General features: G+C 35.1%; 3 protein-coding genes across 8 annotated transcripts; 2 read left to right on the forward strand and 1 right to left on the reverse strand.

Moving 5' to 3' along the window:
- The first annotated feature begins 404 nt into the window (after positions 1-404).
- On the forward strand, positions 405-8,384 carry LOC125660460 (selenocysteine-specific elongation factor-like). The gene is made up of 7 exons (XM_048892300.2): positions 405-697; positions 1,277-1,446; positions 2,247-2,336; positions 2,961-3,143; positions 4,758-4,841; positions 5,758-6,466; positions 8,148-8,384. The coding sequence occupies exons 1-7, from the start codon at positions 421-423 to the stop codon at positions 8,300-8,302; spliced, it is 1,668 nt and encodes a 555-aa protein (XP_048748257.2). The 5' UTR covers positions 405-420; the 3' UTR covers positions 8,303-8,384.
- A 564-nt stretch (positions 8,385-8,948) lies between these two features.
- On the reverse strand, positions 8,949-19,093 carry LOC125660429 (deubiquitinase OTUD6B-like). Of its 5 annotated transcripts, none has more exons than XM_048892284.2 (4): positions 19,026-19,093; positions 13,945-14,254; positions 12,521-12,866; positions 8,949-9,452 (listed from the first exon to the last, which is right to left on the reverse strand). In XM_048892284.2, the coding sequence occupies exons 2-4, from the start codon at positions 14,206-14,208 to the stop codon at positions 9,148-9,150; spliced, it is 915 nt and encodes a 304-aa protein (XP_048748241.1). In that variant the 5' UTR covers positions 14,209-14,254; positions 19,026-19,093; the 3' UTR covers positions 8,949-9,147. The 5 variants fall into 5 exon arrangements, with proteins under 5 accessions (XP_048748241.1, XP_048748218.1, XP_048748226.1 ...); XM_048892261.2 differs by lacking the exon at positions 19,026-19,093 and adding an exon at positions 18,823-18,903; XM_048892269.2 differs by lacking the exon at positions 19,026-19,093 and adding an exon at positions 18,794-18,897.
- LOC125660451 (transmembrane protein 192-like) lies at positions 18,902-24,610 on the forward strand. 2 transcript variants are annotated; one of them, XR_008799648.1, is made up of 7 exons: positions 19,002-19,150; positions 20,976-21,122; positions 22,108-22,339; positions 22,527-22,661; positions 23,174-23,279; positions 23,507-23,911; positions 24,095-24,610. XR_008799648.1 is itself a non-coding variant. In XM_048892293.2 (6 exons), exons 1-6 carry the CDS (start codon positions 19,115-19,117, stop codon positions 23,640-23,642), a joined length of 792 nt encoding a protein of 263 aa, XP_048748250.1. In that variant the 5' UTR covers positions 18,902-19,114; the 3' UTR covers positions 23,643-24,610. The 2 variants fall into 2 exon arrangements, 1 of the variants encoding a protein (XP_048748250.1); XM_048892293.2 differs by having other exon boundaries at positions 18,902-19,150; positions 23,507-24,610.
- The last annotated feature ends 1,594 nt before the right edge of the window (positions 24,611-26,204 follow it).

The raw sequence follows: 26,204 nt of genomic DNA on the forward strand, positions 1-26,204 counted from the left end.
AAAAAATCAGAAGGGGGGGGTAGTGTTCATATTTTAGGTGCCTCTGCTACAAACAGTGTTGTTGTGATGTATTAGGCTTCAAATTAATTAATTTTGCATAGTCATTCACCATATTGGTCCATGGATGACAAAATTATAATTTTTGGCATTTTAGGGATCTTCACAATGTAACCTTTTGTAGGCCCTACATATGCAACAATTTCAGTATTTAAAAAAAATTAACATGAATTTACAATTTATTAAAAAAGAATAAATATACAAGTACTTGCAATAAAGATTTACTTAATTCGTCTAATCATCTTCTGAAGCTACAGTTCAGAGTCCACTCCACTCCCTCTTGCGTAAAAGAGAAGAGGATCATATATTTTGTCCAAGGTCATGAAGGTTTGCGATTGGGTTCGGAGTTCCTAAAATTAATAAATGATGGCTACTTTCAATTTCAATGTAGGTGTGCTCGGTCACGTTGATAGTGGTAAAACAAGTTTATCCAAAGCTTTGAGTACAATCGAGAGTACTGCAAGCTTTGACAAAAATCCCCAGAGCAGAGAGCGTGGTATCACACTTGATCTGGGCTTCTCATCATTTTCCATCGATGTCCCAGACCACCTGAAACCGGCGGCCCCACAATGTCAGAGGCTTCAGTACACGCTCGTGGACTGTCCTGGTCACGCATCATTGATCAGAACAATTATTGGAGGTACGTTGTAAAACTTGTGTTAAAGCTGAGCAACAGCTGACTTCATCTGTTCATGTGTAACACGGTAGAGGAGGAGTCCAGATTGTGCTGAGACCTCTCGTCATGTTTAGCTGTTCCCTCGGAGTTTGGTACATTATTGATTTACATTGAGATATATTGTTACACCATAAAGAAGATGCTCGATATACGCCCTGTCTGCTTCTGACACTTCCTTTATATATGCAGGCTTGTCATATACCATTAGTAGGCATTCCACTTCAATGTGTAAATGTAATCTACATTGAGTGAACTCCTAATTGGTAATATTAAATTCCCTCCAAGTCACCTCAGTTCAGCTGTTGATTGACATTGAGACTTGGTCAACTGCATTCAGTGATGTTGTTTGTTAAAGTGCCACAAGAACCAAATGTTTTAAATAGTTGTGAATGTGTTTGGAAAAGCCAAGAGATACTTGATTGTTTCTCTCATTTTGGGTCACCTTCATAAATACTAGAATGCCAGAAACTTACCTGGGTGTGTGTAGGTGCGAGTAAATTCCTGTGTGTGTATACATTTAATTTCTCATGCTTTGTTGAGCAGGAGCCCAGATAATAGATCTAATGATGCTCGTGGTGGACATTACTAAGGGTATGCAGACACAGACAGCAGAATGCCTGGTAATAGGGGAGATAACTTGTGATCACATGATCATTGTCCTAAACAAAGTGGACCTCATACCTCAGGAGAAAAGAGAAGCTCAAGTGGAAAAGGTTAGAGTTAATGTGTGTGTGTGTGATTAATAATACAAATCTAGAAGGTATCTAAAGCAGGGGCAAATTGCAGGTCTGCCAGATGTAAAGGAAAAGAATTCTGTGTATAATACGCAATTTAAGAGATATCAGCTCTTTTGTGATGGAGGTAGGTTCAGTATTTTGTTGATCGCTTGGGTGGGTACATGATGCATACATAATTATAGACTGGCTATGTAAATATTAAGGATAAAAGTTATTAAAGCGTAAATTCTGTTCATATCAGCAGTTAGTATACATTAACTGACCAAATCAAGGGTCATTAGATTAAATATGAAATTATTATTTATTTCCTCTTCTACACAAGTGATACTTTTATCAAAGAAAGATGGTGATTATCGATTTTAATTTGAGCTATTTTATTATCAAATACACAAAAACTTACTAAATTTGTATTGGGTGGTTGCATGACATCTAGTAACCATCCTTTAGGCAATATGTGAATGCAGAGATAAGCATTTGTACCCCATTGTGTGAATATGAAACAAATTTTGCGTCTCACCGTACGGAAGAATTCAGCACAGGGAAATAACTATTGGGCAACTTGAAAATTGCATATTTGGTTTAATACCATCCAGTAAATTCATCATAACGATTTCCTGCCACTAAAGAGACAAACTTTGTTATGTTTCTTGTAAGGAGCCACAGAGATGAAATGGTTTATTTTGATACCATTGAAATTAATTTTGAGGTCCATGAAAATCAAATAGAAAATATTTATAGTCAATGTAATTTGTAACCAGTCTTCATTTTATGAACAGATGAAGAAACGAATGCACAAGACTTTAGAATCCACAAAGTTCCAAGGGTGTCCAATTTGTGCTGTAGCAGCGAAGCCTGGGGGATCTGAGGTACCTAAGAACAGTGTGTTCCATCTTTTTGAAAACACTAGAGTTGTGATTGTGTCAAGTCTTGATAATTAAATACTAGAGTTGTGATTGTGTCAAGTCTTGATAATTAAACACTAGAGTTGTGATTGTGTCAAGTCTTGATAATTAAACACTAGAGTTGTGATTGTGTCAAGTCTTGATAATTAAACACTAGAGTTGTGATTGTGTCAAGTCTTGATAATTAAACACTAGAGTTGTGATTGTGTCAAGTCTTGATAATTAAACACTAGAGTTGTGATTGTGTCAAGTCTTGATAATTAAACACTAGAGTTGTGATTGTGTCAAGTCTTGATAATTAAACACTAGAGTTGTGATTGTGTCAAGTCTTGATAATTAAACACTAGAGTTGTGATTGTGTCAAGTCTTGATAATTAAACACTAGAGTTGTGATTGTGTCTTGATAATTAAAGCTTATGGGATTGCCTGTCACCTTCATGTTCCTCAATCTATGTGTAGAGCTATTTCTTGTTTGGCTCAATTTCAGTCAAGCAATATATTTGATGTTTCCTTTCTAATTTAAATCTCATGGGATATGTCATAATTCAGTAGAAACTACAGGGGTTTATTAAGTGATTTTCTTTTTAGGGAGATGGCTCCGAGGGTCTTGATCTGTCCAAGTTGATTTCTGTGCTGAGCGACAATACCTACCTCCCCAAGCGTGAGAATTCCGGTCCTTTTGTCTTTGCTGTTGATCACTGCTTCTCAATAAAAGGACAGGGCACTGTGATGACTGGGACCACATTAAGTGGCTCCATGAGTGTTAGTGATGTAAGTACAAACACCAAACAGACCAAAATAAAAAAAACAAGGTCAAGGATGTATCTTTTACTGAAATTCTTTTAGGGAATCTCAGTCATGCTTCTCTCTTAACAGACCTGGCTCCAGGGTCATGAAACATCTTAAGCTTAAGTCAAAATCTAAATATTGCGATGAAATGATTGAGAAGCCAGTGATTCCAAAAATAAAATTGTTATTCAATATTGCTACATCAAATTTCTAGTGTCTGCAAATTAAGAGTTTCAGTTCTAAAGTAATGAACATCATACAGGAGATTGAAAATTTGACTTAAGTCTGAGTTTGTTACATGATCCTGGGGCCTGGATTAAAATTTTGTGTGGAACAGGAAGAACAAATGACCACATCAGGATTAAAACATGGGCTCTCTGAAGTTCTAGTCAAGTGCATGCATGCTCTACCAATAAAACTAACTCTTTGAAAAACTTGGGATTCACCAGAGAGCTAGAGATTCACCTGTTTTAATATCCTCAATTTCTTTTTCTGCACATGATTCAAATGTTATACCTCCAGATTTTTACATCGCTTCCTCAAGATGTTAATATCCTATCCTTTACATTTGATAATCCCACATTACATATCTTTACATATGATCATCCCACATTACTTATCTTTACATATGATCATCCCACATTACATATCTTTACATATGATCATCCCACATTACATATCTTTACATATGATAGTCCCACATTACATATCTTTACATATGATCATCCCACATTACATATCTTTACATATGATAGTCCCACATTACATATCTTTACATATGATCATCCCACATTACATATCTTTACATATGATAGTCCCACATTACATATCTTTGCATATGATCATCCCACATTACATGTCTTTACATATGATAGTCCCATATTACATATCTTTACATATGATCATCCCACATTACATATCTTTACATATGATCATCCCACATTACATATCTTTACATATGATCATCCCACATTACATATCTTTACATATGATCATCCCACATTGCATATCCTGTCCTTTACATATGATAATCCCACATTACATATCTTATCTTTAAATATGATAATCCCACATTACATATCTTATAATCCCACATTACATATCTTATAATCCCACATTACATATATTTACATATAATAATCCCACATTACATATCTTATCTTTACATATGATAGTCCCACATTACATATCTTTACATATGATAATCCCACATTACATATCTTTACATTTGAAAATCCCACATTACATATGGTAGTCCCACATTACATATCTTTACATATGATAATCCCACATTACATATCTTTATGTATGATAATCCCACATTACATATCTTTAGATATGATAATCCCATATTACATATCTTTAGATATGATCATCCCACATTACATATCATGCCCTTTACATATGATCATCCCACATTACATATCATGCCCTTTATATATGATAGTCCCACATTACATATCTTTACATATGATAATCCTACATTACATATCCTGTCCTTTATGTATTATAGGTCCCAAAATTTCTGATGGGCACCATCTTGTTGATTCCTTTCATTGCTGAATACTAGATGACTTACTTCTTTCTGATTTTCAGACCATAGAAATCCCTTCAATGAAAGTGACAAAAAAGGTGAAGTCAATTCAGATGTTCAAAAAACCAGTGGACACCATTAATCAGGTATCTGTTCCGTTAATTCCAGGTTTACAGGTAAATCAATACATTGTTGTTGCCTCATTTATGGCCCACCATTTTTTTTTTGAATGGGTAGGTCTGTGTAGGTCAGAAAAATTATTTATTTTTGGCTTTAGTTGTATATGTAAATAAAGGCACTTAATTGGGTAACTTTTATTAATTTTCAATAAAGGTAGTCTACATTTTTTAATAAAGATATATCCTTTTACCGAATTCTTGTAAAGGGTTTATACACTGAAATGAAAAACTTAATGTGTAGAAGGGCAATTTTTCCAATTCACTCAAAATGTCGACTTGTTAAAGTTTCTGATACCGTAAAAGCAGAATTTTTAGTGAGGATTTAATTTTGGCATTGTTAACAAGTGTGATGAGGTTGCTAAAATTGAATATCGCTAACAATTTATTCCATATCTTAGGTAATAGTTACCTTTCCTGGAATATAAAGTCGCTAAAATTAACTCTCGCTAAATATATATATCCATTTTTATGGGAAAAATCACAAAATTTGTGTATTGCTAAAAATCCCACTTATAGAGGTCTGTTGTTTAATACATAATGTATGCTGACTGCTTTTGGTTTTCTGACATATTAACAAAAGTATAAAAGAGAGCAGATATAAAAATTAACAGAGAGACTTTAGCAAGTCTATTAAAAAGGGAAACCAACATCTTAATTTCAGCCCTAAATCAAGACGGATAAAACTCGCAGGTACAGAATTAAAATCAAGAGCACTCAAGACATTAAGGCCCTTGGACCACACTAATTAAAGGTCCTTGACTGGACAAATAAAGCTTTACTGTGAAGTCCAGACAGACACACTGTATGACATCAGTATACGAACTGTCACTGGTTATTCCATGTATCGAGCTTATTATTGAACACACTCATGTTTTGTTTCTAGGGAGACCGAGCTGGGATTTGTGTGACTCAGTTTGACCCCAAACTACTGGAACGAGGCCTTGTCTGCTCACCCAGTGCCCTCCCCACAATCTGTGGTGGAATTGTAAGTGTGGAAAAAATAGGGTACTACAAGGGCCCTGTAAATTCCAAAGCCAAGTTCCACGTGACCTCAGGCCACGAAACCGTGATGGGACGGGTGTCATTCTTCGGATTGTATGAAGGGGCTCCAGCGAATGTCAACGATGAATTCAATTTCAATTTGGATTATGTGTATCAGGAACAACTGATAGGAAAACTCAGTAGTGATGCGGAATCCGGACATGTACACCCAGTCCGACAGTACGCTGTGATTGAGTACGAACGACCTGTCACATGTCCTGAACACTGCCTAGTGATTGGCTCAAAACTAGATACTGACATTCATGCAAACATGTGTAGGTTGGCATTTCATGGTCAACTGTTGGTAGGATTTACAGACACACAACATCAGCAGACAATTCTACCGAAAGTCCATGTCTACAAAACAAAAGTCCGTGAGGGTGTGGTGGAGCGATGCAGTGATGAGTACACCATCATTGGGAAAAACCTTTTCAAAAAAGAAACAAACATTCAGAGCTTTGCTGGACTGAAGGTGGCGCTGTCCTCAGGGGAACAGGGGCTCATTGAAGGGAGCTTTGGTCAAAGTGGCAAAGTCAAAATCAGAATTCCAGGTAAATTAATGTCTTCTAACTGAATACAGTGATCCCCCGTTATAACGCCAACATTTGTACCTCGGCAATTTTGGCATTATAACGGTGTGACATTATATGGGGGAGGGTGTGTGTGTGTGTACAGCTGTCATTAGAAATCAAACAAATTTGATCTACTACATCAATGTGCTATTAGATTTCAGTGTGTCCGCCATACTTAGATTTAAAAAAAAATACTGCATATTTGAACTCAGATGCATATGATTATCGTTTACGTAACTTATTATCTGCTCCAAACTTTGATACCTGGAGGACTAACGGCGGATAATTGGTTAAGCCTGCTCACTGAAATTTTCCTGCCGTTGATTGGCGATAATTAGCAGGGGTGATTATAATGGTAATTGACCAAATCGTACCTGTAAATAGGTTGGCGGATGGCAGTATGCGGGGGATGGCATTATATAACGGGGTTTTACATAGCAAGGAAAACGGGACTTTGAACTTTTTTGGCGATATGCAGGGGTGGCATTATAACGGGGGCAATATAGCGGGGGATCACTGTATACAACTCTGTATACAATATGCAGCATACTTATAGACTTACAATACTGCAAAAGAATCAGAAGGATATTATTTCTTTAAAGTATTACAGAGTGTACATCTCCTTTTCATTGGGTAGACATACTGGTTGTGTCCATTTTCTTTGTCATCCAAATTTTGTCCATGAATTAGAAAAATAATAGCATTGGAAGGAGAACACAGACCCCAAACTTGACTGTGACCCAAAAGTTCAAGGTCAAATGGTTCAAAATCACCATGTTCAAAAACTAAATACCCACTAGTTTTGCATTAGAGTTAGTTAGACAAGTCCATTACTAAAACTTAATTGAAATGTGCAATAGTTTGAAATCCTTGTCAGGCAAAAATAGATTCCAAGCCTGTTGGGGTTTAGGGTACATCCATCCATTGCAAGAAGTGTCCTTAACTAAGGGCACTTGCTACAAACAAATTGAACTTCTCTCTTTTCAAATATTTCTGTACAAAATATGAATAAATATGCAAAATATGTAAGAATAGCAACATTACAAACTGAATGAAATCAAGTTGATCAAATTATTAGTGTTTTATGATAATACTGGGTATTTGTTTTCAGAGCTTTCCCATATAGAGGCACTCTGTAATCGCACACCTAAACTCTTTTCACACACTGATACCATAATTTTGTCAAAAACTGAAAATTGAAACTCTTCAAAAGAAGGTAGAAAAATTTGTTTATAGCTAGTGTCTTTAACTTAATTATGGGCGAGATCAAAAGTTCAATGTCTGACAAGAAACTAAATTCACATAGTTTTCACCAAGACCCCCAACCAACCAACCCTTAAAACTAAATATGATGAATATTGAAACTAATCGCTTAACAAACAAAAACATACCAGTATGAATAACACTCTGTATACCTTTTCTACTGTTTATTCACAGATGCAGGTGTACATTAAAACTATTAAATATTCATTAAAATGTAATATTATTATGTGCTTTTTAAACAGTCACTTGTGTTTTTCCACTAAAGTGTAATCGATGTCGGATGACAGAAACTTATGGGAGATTTTATCCCCCTCCCCCTAACTATTTGAATTTAGACTTTTATCCGACATTGATCTTTTGATCTCGCCCCTTATACTGTTGGTTCTTTGTGTTATAGAGGGAATCAAACCAGAGACATACCAGAAGTACAGTGGTGGATCAAAGAAAAAAGCCAAAGCTGAGGAAACCCCATCTGATCATCAACCAATCAAAATTAGTTTAACATTCAAAAGATATATGTATGATCCCAACAAGAGGATGAAACAGACTTAGTGATTGGCTGTCTCCTGTTTAGAAACAATATTGATACAAAGTTCCTGTGATGAAGTGAATAAAATAACTTATATACAAGTCATTCAGTGTCCTAATTCTCACACAGCAAGATGTTTTGGTTTTGTCCAAAATTCTATTGTGCACAGTAGTCTGACTTCTTTTGGGTCAAATTGAAGACAACAGCATAATTAAGTTGAGAACTGAAGCACAGAATTTTAGAATTAAGGAAGAGCATTAGAATTCATTGTAGTATTTAATACTGGTAAATCGATATGTTTCAGACTTTCTTTGATTTCATTAGTTAGGTCAAAATTTTGTTTGTTTTCCCTTTTGGACTATTATAAATTTAGAAATATAAGAAATAGAAACTTTACTTTCTTTTTTCTTCCTAAACAGGGCAACAATTTGTGAAATTATGCAAGCATCCAAATACAGCATGAATTCAAGTTTGTCCAAATCATGGTCCCTATCATGATGATGTCACCAAATTTGGTTTTAAAGGAAATACATGTTATCTTTTTTTTTTGGGGGGGGGGGGGGGGGGGGTATTGTCCAATGCACACTGTGATTGATGAGCATTGTTGATACAGAGCAGTTTATCAAATTTTCAATTTATGGTTTTTTTTCTCAATAAATAGAATATGAAGACAAATTACTGGTTTAATGTCACATCAAATGATTTTATAAATACATGTATAATAGTTAATGATTGTGCATCATTGTCTTGCAGTGAGGCTATGCATTCTGTGGGTCACATATATTTGAATGATATCCACCTGGATCTTGTGTTGCTCACCATTTTATGTGTTGCTATGGAGAAGTATGTTTGAGGTACTGTAATGAGACTAGGTATCCACCGACTCTTGTAAGGCTTCAACAGAATTATAATGCTCTCCAAGACCAAAAGCATGTCTGTGATATACAAGTGTCACAGGATCACCATGGCAATCTTCCCCTTGAGTTACCATTGGACCATCACTCTGCAGCACTCTGATTGGTTGATTGAGAACATGTGACAGGGCTTTGATTTCTAGATGGCCTCCCCACACTGTAGTAGTTTCTAAATCACAACAATATTTATCAAAATCAGAGTCAGTGAAAATGTCCCCACTCTCTGTTGTTAAAAATGGCAGGAAGTCTTCAGCATTTTCTGAAAAAGTAAAAATATAATACTAGAACATATTGGCCACAATTTCAGCTCAATTGGGGTAAAAAATTTAAAATTGATCTCAATTTTAATGAGTATAACAGCAAACACAGCTTAGGGGCGAGATCAAAAGTTCAATGTCTGACAGGTTTTCTACCTCACAATCTTTAAAGATCTCATATAAATCTCTTGTCTTTTTCCAGCATGTGTGCTGAAAGTATTTCCTCCCCATATCTCACAGCCATACAAGACAATAGGTTTTACCAAATGGTCAAAAAGATGTAAAAATGTTTTAAATTGGTGGATCAATAGACTGATGTCTTTAAAAAGTTTGAATGAGGCTTCAAGAGCTTTATTGTATAAATAATTTTTTTTTTTTTTTTTTTTTTTTGGTTGCTTCCTTGAATGAACCACAGGAAGATAATATTACATCTAGAGATATTTATATTTGTTAGCACATTCAATGCATGTACAGTGGAACCCCGTTATTACGTTCCCTTTATTACGTTAGTCTGCATATTACGTTGGAATTTCAAAGCACAAAACCATTTCTTAACAAACCTATATAAAATAGACCTCGTTATTACGTTGTCCCAACATGCCGGGACTCAGTATATTACTTTGTAAAAATTGTGACAAAAACATATTAAACCTCTAATTATTCAATAGTGATTCTCAAGATAATCAACCATTCACACCTTGACTGTCCCAGGCAGTCACCATGTAAATTTCCTGGTCTGTTAGGGGATTAGAGACACTTGACTGGTCACGCTTTGATAGATCTAGCAACATCAATACAGGTGAATACCTGGTATCCAAGCCAGTGATAAGCAATTAAATGATGTTTATTTAGAAATTGTACTCAATAAAATTTTCTTCATTTTTCATATTTTGATGATCAAAGAAATAATAATTTCTCAACCATGTGCGTGTTTAGCATCGTGTGATTGCTCTTTTAGCTTTCGATATTAAAACTCTATTTACGAACTGCATGTAGGACAAAATATGTATTACCAAACTTGAAGTTTTCTTTAATTAGGTACCCACTTTTATAAAAAATTACTACTTTTGTCTTATTGGTATTAATTTCTAAGCACCAATTGTTGCAATATTTTTTCAAGTATTAAAGTTTAGTTTGTTTTGTAGTCCATTCTGGTTTTCTGATGACAGTACAAGATCAGCCACATATAGAAGTGAGGTGATTTTCTTTCCAGAAATATTGACGAGCTTATGAGGGTTTTTTTGCCCATAATTAAGAAAAAATCATTTCAAAATATTTAACAAATATTTTTTGGGCTTAAGACATCACCTTGTTGGACTCCTATCTCTGGTGTATATGGATGGGTTACCTTATTCCTTACCTTTATGAAAATATTGTTGTGCCTATACATACTACAGAATATGTAGAATAAACCATTGATATTTAATTGTAGGAGTTTTAGTTTAATGCCTTCATGAATATCAGTATCAAATGCCTTGTGAAAATTTATAAAACATGCATAGTCATTAATTGCCAGTGTTAATGTATTTGTCAATTAAACATTTCACTATAAATACATGTAGATGGTCTGATGTTCTGGATTTTTTTGAAAATCTTATTTGACTATCATGTATAATTTTGTTTTCAGTAATGAGTTAACAATGTATCAAGCCTGTCATTTAAAATGATATTAAAAAGTTTTACTATGCAGTTATTTATAGTTAGTAGTCCCCTACCGATGAAGTCGGAGGGAACGCTAGGTTTGTGCTCCGTTCGTCTGTCTGTCCGTCAGATGAGTTTCCGCACTTTTTTCTTCTGTTCTTACAGATATTTATTTGATATTTGGTACATTGCTTTGCCATAAGTTACAGATAAAGTTCAAATGTATCAGAAGGTCTTGGAGACCATGATCACTCCCTCCTAATGTTTACAGTATTCAGGAAGTCTTGGTAATCATGACTTCCTACACCAATGTTTACAGTATTCAGTCTTGGTGATCATGACTTCCTGCACCAATGTTTACAGTAGACAACATTTTGCAGGTCTTGAGAGACCATACTGACTAATCACCAATGTTAACATTATCTAGCAATTCTTGTAATCCATAACTTAAGTGTTTTATATCATAGACCTCATTCAGTAGATATGGAGACAGACAACTCACTTCTCATGTTTACAGTAGACCATATTCATTAGGTATAGAGACTGACCATTCATTCTTTGTGTTTACAGCTGACAGTATTTTATAGATATGAGACTGACTACTCATCCTTCATGTTTACAGCTGACAGTACTTTAGATAGGAGACTGACTATTCATTCTTCATGTTTACAGCTGACAGTGTTTTATAGATAGGAGACTGACTACTCATCCTTTGTGTTTACAGCTGAGAGTGCTTTATAGATAGGAGACTGACTACTCATCCTTCATGTTTACAGCTGACAGTGCTTTAGATAGGAGACTGACTACTCATCCTTCATGTTTACAGCTGACAGTACTTTAGATAGGAGACTGACTACTCATCCTTCATGTTTACAGCTGACAGCGCTTTATAGATAGGAGACTGACTACTCATCCTTCATGTTTACAGCTGACAGTACTTTAGATAGGAGACTGACTACTCATCCTTCATGTTTACAGCTGACAGCGCTTTATAGATAGGAGACTGACTATTCATTCTTCATGTTTACAGCTGACAGTGCTTTATAGATAGGAGACTGACTATTCATTCTTCATGTTTACAGCTGAAAGTGCTTTATAGATAGGAGACTGACTATTCATTGTTCATGTTTACAGTTGAGAGTGCTTTATAGATAGGAGACTGACTACTCATCCTTCATGTTTACAGCTGACAGTGCTTTATAGATAGGAGACTGACTATTCATTCTTCATGTTTACAGCTGAAAGTGCTTTATAGATAGGAGACTGACTATTCATTGTTCATGTTTACAGTTGAGAGTGCTTTATAGATAGGAGACTGACTATTCATCCTTCATGTTTACAGCTGACAGTACTTTAGATAGGAGACTGACTATTCATTGTTCATGTTTACAGCTGACAGTGCTTTATAGATAGGAGACTGACTACTTACCCCTCATGTAGTTGGCGGCCTGTTGTCTGAGTTGTTTACAGTCTGTCTGTCGTCCGACTTTGTTGACCTGGTGTGCAATCGCATTGTACATGCAGTTCCCATCAGATGTGATTTCAAAGATCTGTAACTCCTGCTCTTTTAGCAAGTCTCGCAGCTTTTGAAACTCCATGTTTCTGGCACCAGTTTCATTTTCTATTTCCTGCTGTGCGATTTCTTCCTGTCTCTTCTTGTCAGCTTCAGCCTTTTTGTTCCGTCGCTTCTGGGCCTTGGAGATTTTCTTAGACTCTTGGTGAGATGTCTCTTGGTCTGAATTTTCGAGGTTTAAGTCCTCCACCATTCCAGAGATCTATCAGTGTCAGTAAATACTTGTATTACAGTGAATTATTTACATTACTACAAGCATATATAGGATATCAATTCAATTCAAAGTAAGAAACCTTTAGTAACTAGGAGGAATTGTTTTATCACACTAAAGCTGATGTCTCCCCTTCCACTTTCCATAGTTTTTAAAAAACATTTTAATGGATCATCTTTAAAGTGGAAAATTAAGACTTACAGTACATAACATTTGCCTATATGTATATGTATCTCAAACAAGGAGCAGTGTTGTGAACATATGATAATAAATCAAACTTATCAGGATACCAAATATCAAAGGCCTAAGTCAAAAGACAAAAAAAATTTTGTCTGCACACAAAAAAATGCTCCAAGAATTCAATTTTTTTTACCTTTACATAAAAGGTCAAAGGTCAGCAAAAAAAGGCACAGGGTACACTGTTTTACGGTATACCAACATACCAAATATCAGAGGTCTATATCAAAAGACAAAAAAGGTATGGCCTGGACAACAAATATGTCCAAATAAAATTCTATTATTTGACCTTTACATAAAAGGTCAAGGTCAAAGATCATAAAAAAATGGCATGCAACACTCTGTCTTCTGGTATACTAAATATCAAAGGTCTAGCCCAAAAAATCTATTTTTTACCTCTACATGAAAAGTCAAGGCCAAAGGTAATCGAAAATGGCACACAACACACTGTCTTATCAGGTATACCCACATATCAAATGTTAAAGGCCTAAGTCAAAAGACAAAAAAGTTATGGTCTGGACAAAATGCCAAAAAAAAATTATTAATTGACCAATACATAAAGGTCAAGATCAAAGGTAATTAAAAATGGTACATGACACTTTGTCTTATCTTGGTATACCCACACACCAAATATCAAAGGTTTATGTCAAAAGACAAAAAAGTTATGGCCTAGACAAACTTTATATGAGAAGTAGAAGAAGCCGAATTCACACTTAAACAATGTCCCATTTCTGGGAAGGGGAGACATAATAACGTTATCATACAAGGCACTGATAAAGAATTCAGACAGTGTAGTAGTCTGTTTCTTATTGTCGGACTCTGTTGTCCATACCTTGTTGTCTAACCCTGTTGTCTGTTCCTTGTTGTCTGATTCTATTTTTAGTGAGGCCTGCTGTTCCTCGGCCTCCCTAACCTCTCTGTCATGTCTTTCCTGTAGATCTTTCTCCAGCTGACTAATCTGCTCCTGGACAGCTTTCTTCCCTTTCTTGTCCCCCTTGGAAATGCTGTGTTTGAGTTTTGTGATCTGGCTTAGTAGTTCTTTCTTCTCTTGCTTATGACGTTGAAGAAGGTCTTCTTGGGTGTCAGTGATATCCATGTTCCCGTGTTGAATGTAACAATTTCATATGGTGAAGAGGTGGGTGCTATGAATTGAATAAACATGTAAATTTTATGCTGTGAAAATAAAAAGAAATAACATGCATATCAATTTATGTAAATTCAACTTCATTCTAATTTCACGTTTGAAAATTGTCATTTAGATTAATGACAACCTCTCTCGTCTGGAGATGCAGGGATCAACATTAACGGTTTTCCGATTGTCAAAGGCAAGTGAAAACCCAGTTCAGACAAATGAAACTCAATACACACTTGCCCAATGGGGCAAGTGATTTTTTCTGTAGGAAATGTGATTATTATAATAATTGTGTTAAGCTTGATGAATATCAAATATTAGAAAGTTAAGTCCAACTGTTTTCTTTACCGAATCGTCAGATTATAGCAAAAGCTTTCTCGTAGATCGTACTGTATTGCCATTTAGAGAGACAAGCATTCTGAGAGGATTGCATGGCAATACATATAAGTCCCCTACCGGTTGCAAAAATTACTGTACCACAACATTATTCAAAGTTCATTATGTAGATCATGGTAAAAGGGAAAATTGGGGAACCAGGATAGGAATGGTTGGAAATCAACTACTATTCGAGTAGAGATTAGACCAAGAAAAAAGACAAATTTATAATTAGGTTTAGGTCTTTAACCCAGTCAATAAACTGTGACATGTAGATGATTATTCAATAATTTAGCTATATTGTTGTATTACTATGCTAGAAATTTTAATGAGTATAGTATTCTTAGTTCTTATCTACAGAGAAAAGAAACTTGGATGTAAACTAACAATTCATGCTACATGTATTTTTCTACGTCCAAGGGCCATAACTTAATGGAAAATCAAGGGACCAAGATGAAATTCGAAATTAATCTGCAACTTGTTATGACAAAGCAATGTATTAAATATCAAATGAATATCTGCAACCAAAAAAGTCTAAAAAAAATGATTATTCATGCTATTTTACTAAGTCCAAAGGCCATAACTATTCAAGTGAAAAATCAACAGACCAAGATGAAATTCGAACTTGATCTGTAACTTGTTATGGCAAAGCGACATACCAAATATGAAATAAATATCTGCAAGAACAGAGAAAAAAGTGCGGAAAACTGGACAGACGGATGGACGGCAAATCTAAAGTCCCTCGACTTCGTCGGTTGGGGACTAATAATCAAGATAATCAAAATTACTGGTTGATAGGCTACTTAGAGTCAAAAATATTTCGGACAACTAATTTTTTCATTCAGATAACTTACGAGTTTACTTGCCCGAAGGGTAAGCGAGACGAAAAGTTAATGTCTATCCTGAGATACCTTTATCAGAAACCAGAAAGTTCTTGAAAGTTAAGGAGGTATAACACATTGTCAAAATGTCTGACTTCCTTTTGAAACATGAATGAAGATATAAATATCAGCAATACTTTTGTATTACTTTTAAATGTGACTGCCTAGCTGGGTAGCGCAGTGGGTTTTTTTTTTATATAAACTTTTATTAATAAGGTAAATCTGAAAGTTTTCAAGTTCCAAATATTATTGTATATATCCTCCATTTTCCACATCGGATTTCTCTGGTGTGTTATTCTTCCTTAATTGTTTTTAGATAAATGAACTGCTAAATGTTCTCTAGTACATTTAACATAATATAGTGTGTCATTTCTCACCCTGAATTTCAAACAGATTTCTCTGAAATTCAGTGATTTCTATGCTGAAATACTGTGAAGCAAAAAGGAAAATTAATTCTGCAAGCCGAGTCCTATTATTGAGTAAAAATTGTCAATATATTCAGACAAGACTTTAGTGTTCTTATCAGAAATCATGAATCACATCCGTCAATTAAATAAATTTTCATTTATATGTAATGCAACACTGAGATATGATAATGAATATGTAAATTATTTCTACTCACTTGTGACTGAGAAATGTAGGCCATACTTTTTGATTCAAGACAGCTGGGAACAACAATGAATTTTGGCCATTAGGAAGAAAATATACATATATGTGAAGTTGTTCATATCAAAATTTGTATTGTATAGCTCACCTGCTTCACAAAAAATTATCACATATACAAACATTTCCATTAAGCATGTAGTTCAAAATTACAGTCAGAATTAAGTTAGATTAGATTGTAAGTGAACATATTTCTTTATGGACTGGTGACTTCCTTTGACTGATCAGAACAGCAAAACCTAATTCTGATCTAATTTAACAAGCCAACGGTACATAATATGCCCATGAACATCTAATATAATGTGTTTTTCTTACACCATGAATTGTTGAACTTGGCTTCAAGTAATATCAGATTTGACATACTTTCTTTGCATTGTAAAAACAGACAAATCAAGTAGTCTCTATGCAATATTTTCACTTGGCATTAGGTGTATGTGTACCAAGTTTGATAGTCCTAGCCCCAACGGTTCTGTCTGTATCTTGGTACTTCAACATTGATCTTTGATCTTGAGAAACAATAGGCATCCTCCATTTGGCATAAGGTGTATGTGTACCAAGTTTGACAATTCTAGCCCCAAGATTACGGTTAGTACACTGCCACCAAGATTTTCCTACTAAGTGATACTGCAGCCTTGACATTTCATCTTGAAAAACAATAGGTGATCAAATGTACCAAGTTGCAATATTCTTGAACATATGGTTTTGTCTGTATCCTGCCTACAAGGTTTTCCTACTAAGTAATACCATGACCTTTAACTTCTGACCTTGAAAAACAATAAGCATCTTCCTCTCATCATGGTGATCAAATACACCAAGTTGTTATCATGGAGCTTACGGTTCAGTCTGTATCCTGCCTACAAGGTTTTCCTACTAAGTGATACTATGACTTTGACCTTTGATCTTTGAAAAACAAAAGACATCTTTTTCTCAACATGGTAATCAAATGTACCAAGTTGTAAAATCCTGGCGCTTACAGTTCAGTCTCTATCCTGCCCGCAAGGTCCGGACAGACAGATGACGCCATACCATAATACGTTCCGTCTTCGGTTAAAACTATTGTTGAGAAACGTTCAAACAAAATATCTATTCTCGGTAACAGAGGTCACACCCTTATCACATGATCCCAGAGGCAATCCCATACCAGCTTTTCAATAGACAAACATGAACTGCATGCATATTCGATTCATTGTCTTTGTTGTTTTAAAAGTACTATCTTTTGATTCTTTCAGTATTTTTGACATTTTAGATGAAAATTTAAAAGCAAAATTTCCTAGCCCTCAATACTCTGCAATGTTAAAATGATTAAATATGTAATTCAACAATGGATCTCAATGTTGCAAATTAGAGGATCTTCAGATCAATTTTCTCAGTTGCAAAAATATGAGTAACTTTAAATTTACTCTCTGGTAATAAAACAAATGTTCCAATCACAAATCCTACTGTTTTACTTGCAACTTGGAGCACTGATTTAAATGACAAACAGTGATCAATCTCAATACTCCTATTAGGAATACAAAATTAAAGAGTTTGGCAAACACGAACCCTTGGACACACCAAAGGTGGGATCAGGTGCCTAGGAGGATTAGCATCCCCTGTCGACTGGTCACACCTGCCGTGAGCCATATACATGTATCTTGCTCAGGTAAACGGAGTAATCCGTAGTCAGTATCAGTGTGTACAGAATGGTCTAACATATTGGTATGAAACACATCAGACAGCATTTGACCCAATGGCAGGTTGTATTGGCAAACTAGTCTCATTACAATGACCATAGAATTTGTGAAATGCTGACTTTAAACAAGACTTTTGAAACCCCTGTAACACCAAGTTGTTTGTCAGTAGCCTGCTTCGATTTAAAAACTGATCATACACAGAACAAGCTTTTGCATGTCGAATCAGTTGAGAAATATAGAAACCATATGCAGGTGATAATGGAATATTACTACATCAATATGGGAAGTTTATGATGGAAAAGCTGACATCATCCCGTTTATTATTAAGTTGAGTTGTTAGTATGCTGTTAACATGTAAGAATTAAAAGGATATCCAAGTTTTAAAGTCAAGGTGGGTACGGCACTAATATGCCCAGACAAAGTTTTGAGAGAATTTCCAGGATTGAATTACATCCCACAATTCAAAATAGCACAGCCAAACCAAGTGTTGCCTGGAAGATTAAAGAAGTAGTTGTGATCCTGGATGGTAGATTATATTGCAGTGCTTAAATCTTACAGATCACAGGGTTTTGACACAATCTGAGCAAACTTGTGTATATAGTATAATATTACATTATAACATAAATATTTAATATTAAATTGTACTATATATATATACACACACAAAAGTCTGATCAGATGTGTTATACTTAAAATCCCGTGTTTCAGATTTTCTGCAAAAAATATCGATTTCGAAAACAAGATGCACACTTGAACCAGATTTAATCAACGTATTAACATATTTTATGGTGATATGACGGTTAAACTATTTTCTGATTATATCAACAAGCGTGTTAACGGTGTTTCAACTTTCATAAAAATTGTCAAATTCATTGAATTTAAGAAACATAACAGCGCCTTTGGCTATTAAAATGACTCAGAATAACCTTATAATCAAAGCTATAACTCATTTACAACCTCCACTAGCCTACTGTGGTAGGAATTACCGTCAGATTTTCAAAGAAGAATGATTAGAATCACAGAAAACGGTCAAAACCTGCCTGCCATGCAGTTTAAAAGTGAAAGTAGGATTACGAACCCGATCACCAATAAGTTAATGTTTTCTAATCATAATTCTTTATATATGCATGTTTAAATTAAGAAACAATAACTACGTAGTAATTAGAATGAGTCTTGTTATGTAATTCACCTTTGTAATAGCTCCAATTCAAATTCCGGAATTGAAACAAGTTGGGGATTTCTTTTTATTTTTACCTGAAGTCATTTCCGATTTGAGCCATGGTTAGCTTGGGGTCAGATTCGCGACAGACAGGGGTAAATATTGTGCTTTTAAACTATTGTTTAATCAAATATTTTTTGTTTAGCAGCATTTAAACACCCAAAAGAAACGTTTTTGATGTAACTTTGCTAATTTTACTCAAAACAGCATTTAAACACAGAAATCAGAGTTGATCGTTGCACGCGTCGGGTATCCGGGCACAGCAGTCGACTCCTGTGATCCGGGTAACATAACAAAGCCCAACCTGTAACCAATGTTACAATGGTTCACATTAGTCATTAATATGTCTTACGGCGTGACCGTGTTTGATGAGGGCAAAATAAAAGTATTGGCATTAGTATCTAGATCGATAACAGGGCAAAAAAATGTCCCGAAGTTGGCACCTAATGTGTGAGGACAGAGCTCAATCAAAGTATCCTAACTTTAGACATTTTTGATCTGCCTATTCAGTGAACGCGGGAAACTCTATTTAACTGACGTAAACAGTGCATTGTGACGTCGTATTCAGCGTCGCTGTGTAGCAAATTCACAAAAATAAGAGACATGGTACAATTAATGGAGGGGTGATTATATATGATTAATAAAATAAGATTTACATTCTTTTACGGATTTTATGTAACATCTCAGAATGACGTGAACTTGGGTACACGAGATTCAAAATGGAGAAATACATGTCCACGCGCTATTATTTGAATCGACGCCATCGGGACCAAAATTTTCAAGTTCCATAGGTATGGTTTAATTTTTCATTAGTTTTCTATATTTTCTTTTTAAACATGTATATACGTGTTACCTATAGGGAGAGCTCCGCTCTCACGGCCCTTTGGGCCATGAGAGGGCTTCGCCCTCTATTACATAAAGTGTCATGATCAATATATATCGGTGTGACCATTGGACCAAGCGAAGCATGAAATGGTCATTGGTGTGTCCCAAGTGATAATCATAATTTCATTAAGTACAATCAATCATAATTCATTTCAAATATTTTTATGTATGATATTCCCCTTGCGCTAAACGCCCAGTAACATCTAAATATGAAAGGGGGACATATGAGGATAGTTGCAGGATCTGCCTATTCATTTAACACGGGGAATATACTGCCAGGCGACGTAAGCGTGCATTTTGACGTCATATTTAGCCTCAACTTTATTTTCTCTCTTTATAAACAACAATACATCCCATTTGCAATTTAAAAGACAGTTAAAACTAAACAAAACTAACCAACAAATTCAAAGTGGTAAAAACGTAAGCGTAAATATATTGTATATTTTCATATAAAGAAACTCGTGAACTTGTTCATCTATTTTGTCATATTACTGTTTTTCTATTTGATGAGTGGCTAGAAACTTTATAACAATAATAATTAAATCCCATTCATTTTTAACAAACTAAGTGTTTGAATTACAAATTACATGCCAGTCTTGCATTTTGGCATTCAAAATTAAAACACGAATAACTGTAGAAGCAACTAATGAACAAAACGAAATGATGGCGCCCATATGGATCACAAAATTTTTGGTGAATGTATGTAGAGATCATCTCTATTCCTTTGCTAATTTTTCTCATTTTTTCTTTTACGTACGCGTTACCTTTAGAACCTTGCTTTGCGAACAGGCCTTTGGCCCGTCAGAGCTTTGCTCGGTATAAAAGTAATTAAATGGTGTTTCCTACAGAACAAGTGTAGAGATTTTAAATCTTTAAAATTCTACAGATGAATCTACACACTCAGCAACTTCATGTTGACAAAGGAAATTGCTTTTTGTTTTTAATTTTTTTTCTATGCCAAATCGATTTAAAATAATACTTTGAATGGACTAATTAATGAAGTTCCACCTTCTAAGTGTATTTGTTTGATTTCAGGGCTATTTTTTCCATGACCACGGCAGTGTCCAGGACAGTGACCGTGATGAATTACTTTCTGAAGCTCCCTCCCTTTCTGACACTATTGACCCACCTTACAGAAAAATTCACACAACATGGACTGCTGGGCTGGAGATTGTAGTCATTGTAAGACCATCATCAGCACACACTCAAAGGATGATTAAATCCTATTTCTATAAATAGCTTGTTTGTCGAGCACTTGGATTGTGCAACCTTGGGTTTTTTTTTATACCTCTTTAGACAAAATGCTCAAGACCATCATCATCTTCTTCATATCATCACTACAACATACTTTCAAACTGATTCTACACAGCATCACAACAAAGGCTTGGAAATTCAATGACTAAAACAAGTTACAATTTAAGTCCTGTGAATTGTGGACCCAAAGTAATATGCTAATGATTGTTCATAAACATTTTTGAGTCCAGTAAAATGTTCATCATATCAATGTCTACACATTTTAGGCAAGAGAAATATATAGATATTTTACAATTCATTATTTTTCTTTTGAAAATTGAAAAATACTGTAATCAGTTTTTTAAATCCTCTGAACATTTGGTTATGCAGTTCCACAGAAAATGAAATAGTCAAATTTCAAACAATTCTTAAAAGCATTTGTTAGCCACCATTGACCTAAATCTTTGAATATGCCCCCCCCCTCCCCCCGAGATCAAAGATCGGGGGCATATTGTTTTTGTCATGTCTGTAATTCTGTCAGAAACATTAACATTGCTAATAACTTTTGAACAGTAAGTGCTAGAGCTTTGATATTTCACTTTTATAAGCATATTGTGCAACATCAGACAATTTACATGTTGCTATGGTAATACTCCCAAATACTTAGTACATTTGTATTTTAACTGTGATCATTTGAAGAGAAGATACAAGTATAATGTTTTGTTATCTGACAGGTTGTGGCAGAAGTTTGTATGTTTGTGATTATCTTGACAGGTTGTGACAGAAGTTTGTATGTTTGTGATTATCTTGACAGGTTGTGGCAGAAGTTTGTATGTTTGTGATTATCTTGACAGGTTATGACAGAAGTTTGTATGTTTGTGATTATCTTGACAGGTTGTGGCAGAAGTTTGTATGTTTGTGATTATCTTGACAGGTTGTGGCAGAAGTTTGTATGTTTGTGGTTCCATTACAAGGGATATGTAACAAGTCCGTCTGTGCCAACCTTTCCTTCGTCTGCTACACACATGGAGGCCTGTGGTTCCTCATGCTGCTGTTTGATTTCATCTATCAAATTCAACACAGCAGGAACAGGAAACTGGGATACCTGGAATTTTACAGGAAAACTCGCAACATCAGACGGATGCCGTTACTGATCAATTCTGGAGGTGAGTATGTCCATTCATTATTGTAGCAGGCTTATAATGATGAATGTCTTACTTACTATAGTTAGACTTACAGTGTATAATGATAAGCACTATCTGTACTCACAAGTACAGAATATAGTTAGATGAGTGATAGTGTCTAGAGAGTAGCTGTCCTTCGTGAAATCAGTACCAATATTTCATTTTCCAGCTAATGCCTTGTTGGTGATTGTTGTCTGTTTACGTCTTGATTCTGTGACCAGCAACACAGACCAGAGACTTGCTCTACAGATCGGAATCTCATTAGAAATGGTGGCCATCTTGGTTTTCTTAATATGGTACTTAGGTAAGTAACTCTTTTGTTTCTTTTGTCAGATAATTGGTCTTATACAAAGAGACTCAGATTTTTGAAGTAATAATGCTAAAATGTCTCTGGTTTTAAGGTCTTAGAAAAGAATCATTTATGTTTAAGCCTTAGTAGCAAAGATTAAACCTCAAAATGTAATAATATCCACAAATGACTATATTTGGCTACCTTGAAGATTTGAAATACCATTTGTAACCAAAAACATCTTTTTTGAAACAAACCAGATATCACATTTCTGAAGTCTTCACTGGTGTCAGGATTGTATATATCACATTTCTGAAGTCTTCACTGGTGTCTGGATTGTATATATCACATTTCTGAAGTCTTCACTGGTGTCTGGATTGTATATATCACATTTCTGAAGTCTTCACTGGTGTCTGGATTGTATATATCACATTTCTGAAGTCTTCACTGGTGTCTGGATTGTATTAGATTCGATAGATCACTTCACAGATCTGTTTCTAGGGTTCTGATTACACGTTCTGTTCCAGTGCTGTCCATAACCTTTAACAACAGACAAGCAGGACCAGATGTTGTCAGAGAGGATCTCATGAACAGCTTCATGCAAACCAGCGTCTCCTCAGAAATAGGATACAAGTAAGTGTACCAAATAAACAAGTCATACAAACCAGCATCTCCTCAGAAATAATATTCAATTAGGTGTACCAAATGAACAGCTTTGTGCAAACCAGCATCTCCTCAGAAATAGGATTCAAGTAAGAACGTGAATCATGGTATTTGGTACAATCTTGAACTCAATACATTCACAAAATATTGATAACCAATATTTATTTTAAATATCTTGTACGTTTCTCTCTCAACAGAGATGACAGTTATTCTGATCAAGTTCTTGAGAGACAGGCAGACATGATTCGTTACCTAAAACAACACAATGCACAGCTGGGAAAACGACTTCTGGTCCTGACAGAGGAAAATAACATGCTGAAATCAAACCGTTGACACAATCAAGATCTGCACAAAGTAGCAGAGAGCTATCAAACAAGGGAACAGTGCAATGTGATTTTATTTTATGCTTCGAGTCCAATCAAGCCAGAGAAACCATTCCAGTATTCGATAGTGTGTGGCGTTTAGTGTTGTGTCACCGTCTGACTTTACATAATTCATACTGGGTGTACTGGTAATCTTGATAATATGATAGTATGTGGCATTCAGTGTTACATGTATCACTATCTGACTTTATTTAATACTTCCTGTTAATATGTTAGTATGTGGCATTCAGTGTTGTCACTATCTGACTTTATTTAATACTTCCTGTTAATATGTTATTATGTGGCATTCAGTGTTGTCACTATCTGACTTTATTTATTACTTCCTGTTAATATGTTAGTATGTGGCATTCAGTGTTGTCACTATCTGACTTTATTTAATACTTCCTGTTAATATGTTAGTAGGTGGCATTCAGTGTTGTCACTATCTGATTTTGTGTAATACGTACTGGATATACCGATGATCCTGTTAATATGATATTCTGTGATGTTCAATATTGTCTTGCTGTCCAATGTTGCGCAATACTTCTTGGATATACCGACAATGCTGTTAATATATTCTGTGGTGTCCAATATTGTGTTGCAGTCTGACTCCAGTTACGTGTATTGAATATACTGATAATTCTGTTAATATGATAGCCTGTGTTCAGTGTTATGTCAAACAGATTCTACTTAGTATGCATTCAATATACTGACTTCAGTGTGATTATTACTGACACTGCTATCGATATTTACAACCATCCGATATACCGACTAAATAGTTTTATTCCACATTCATTACCAGGCGATTGTGTGTATACTGCTCGTTCATTGCTGCTTTGTGTCCACATGCTTGTTATTTATTCAGTTTTTACTCATGTATTTTATGTTCCACTTTATCATAATATGTAGTCTTTTTTAAGGATAAAGATGTGAAATTTATAGCATTGGTTTTGTCAATAGCCGTTTCATAGTTTTGAGACACCATGCAGGTTTTAGATATTTTATTGTTCACTGTGGATAATCTGCCAGTGTTTGTCCGTATTAACAATGTGTAATGTAATCCTGATTGTCTGTGTGGTCAGTCAGTGCTGAATGCAGAATGACACTGAAAATATCACAATACACGGTACAAGCTTTTGTTTCTCATTCTGCACCATTCATAAAGGTAAATAGCAAATTCACTGTTATGATGAAATAGAATCCATTCTCCAAGACCCCAACATAAAAGAAATAATGTGATTTCCAAGGATAAGGTACAGATTTACAGATATCATGATCCTGTGTGACTGTCCCTGGCATTGCTGTATTGTAACAAGACATGGACTAGATTAGTCAGCTGCATTTCCACACATTAAACTTTAACCCCGATTGTGGCCTTACTATACCCCGAGAATTGTAGCTAAGCTTGAGCAAAGCATGAAGAAGTTCACATATTATTAATACATGAATAACATATTGTACTCATGTGCTTCTTGAGAAGAAATTTTGAAGAATTATCTTGTATTATTCTATGTCAATCTTTTAAACCCCCATTATGACTACACCCTCGGGTCATGCATTGTGGCGGAAAAAAATTAATAGTTCCTTGGGCCAAAAATTAAAAACGGCATATTGTACATCAAACAGAATACTGTATATCAAACTTTGAACCCCTAGCATGGGGTTATACTGCCTAGCCCAGAGACTGATGGTTGAACAAACTTAAATTGACACGACACAAATCAACAACTTGTACCTTTATGGGTCATTAGAAGATATATTCTTCTACACAACTTTAAACCCTTTTGAATCTTCACTTTATTTAATGCAAGTTTTGGCTTTACTGATTCAGTGGTTCTTCAGAGGACAGGATATTGTCATTCAGAGAACAAACTTGAGTACCTCTATTCAAGGCTGTTTTATCAGTAGTGTTAAGTTTTCCTGGTTCTTGAGGAGAAGGTGATGAGAAAAGCTCACTTGAGCTGAGAACAGATTTAATAGATAAATGTATATATACAGGTATAACTTAGTCCCGAGACTTATGATGATAAACAACTGGTTCCTTTTCAGTATGACACAAAAAAGATCATATAACCATTATATATTTGAAATCTTTATTTAATCTAACTAAGATAATAAATTGAATTTTAAAAATATATATATCTAAAACAATAAAAGAACAGAACTAATGGTGTGTTTTAAATAAATAAAATGAAAGAGATAAGACTGATGTCGCCTTCCACTGCATTTTTATATATGATTAGTATTTTAAAAAGACACCAGATACACTATAAACCAAAAATGTTTTGGCAATAAGCCAATATCTGACGTGTCATCCATACCAATAGTATGCAACAGGAAGGGAGAAAATGAAACGGACCAGACGGGGATTTGAACCCAGGCCTTCTGAATCCTGAATCTTTAATCAGGTGCTCTACAAACTGAGCTATCTGGTCACCACCAGCAATCAAAGCCATCTGATCACCACATTTCTCCCTTAAATGTCTTCACACACTGAAGACATCAACCCAGGATCTTTATCCCGGTCTGGTCT

The sequence above is a fragment of the Ostrea edulis genome, chromosome 1 (assembly GCF_947568905.1).
Source record: "Ostrea edulis chromosome 1, xbOstEdul1.1, whole genome shotgun sequence".
In the NCBI taxonomy this organism is placed as follows: Eukaryota; Metazoa; Mollusca; class Bivalvia; order Ostreida; family Ostreidae; genus Ostrea; species Ostrea edulis.

Bases quoted from the DNA above. Each gene is read 5' to 3' on its own strand.
- LOC125660460 (XM_048892300.2), top strand. From the start codon at position 421: ATGATGGCTACTTTCAATTTCAATGTAGGTGTGCTCGGTCACGTTGAT. The intron at 1,447-2,246 runs GTTAGAGTTAAT...TTTTATGAACAG, and splicing joins GAGAAGCTCAAGTGGAAAAG to ATGAAGAAACGAATGCACAA. The intron at 6,467-8,147 runs GTAAATTAATGT...TTTGTGTTATAG, and splicing joins AGTCAAAATCAGAATTCCAG to AGGGAATCAAACCAGAGACA.
- LOC125660429 (XM_048892284.2), bottom strand. From the start codon at position 14,208: ATGGATATCACTGACACCCAAGAAGACCTTCTTCAACGTCATAAGCAA. The intron at 12,867-13,944 runs GTATGGACAACA...TGACACTGATAG, and splicing joins CAACAGGGTTAGACAACAAG to ATCTCTGGAATGGTGGAGGA. The intron at 9,453-12,520 runs GTAAGTAGTCAG...TTACTTTTTCAG, and splicing joins GGCCGCCAACTACATGAGGG to AAAATGCTGAAGACTTCCTG.
- LOC125660451 (XM_048892293.2), top strand. From the start codon at position 19,115: ATGGTTAGCTTGGGGTCAGATTCGCGACAGACAGGG. The intron at 22,662-23,173 runs GTAAGTAACTCT...GTTCTGTTCCAG, and splicing joins TTTCTTAATATGGTACTTAG to TGCTGTCCATAACCTTTAAC. The intron at 23,280-23,506 runs GTAAGTGTACCA...CTCTCTCAACAG, and splicing joins TCCTCAGAAATAGGATACAA to AGATGACAGTTATTCTGATC.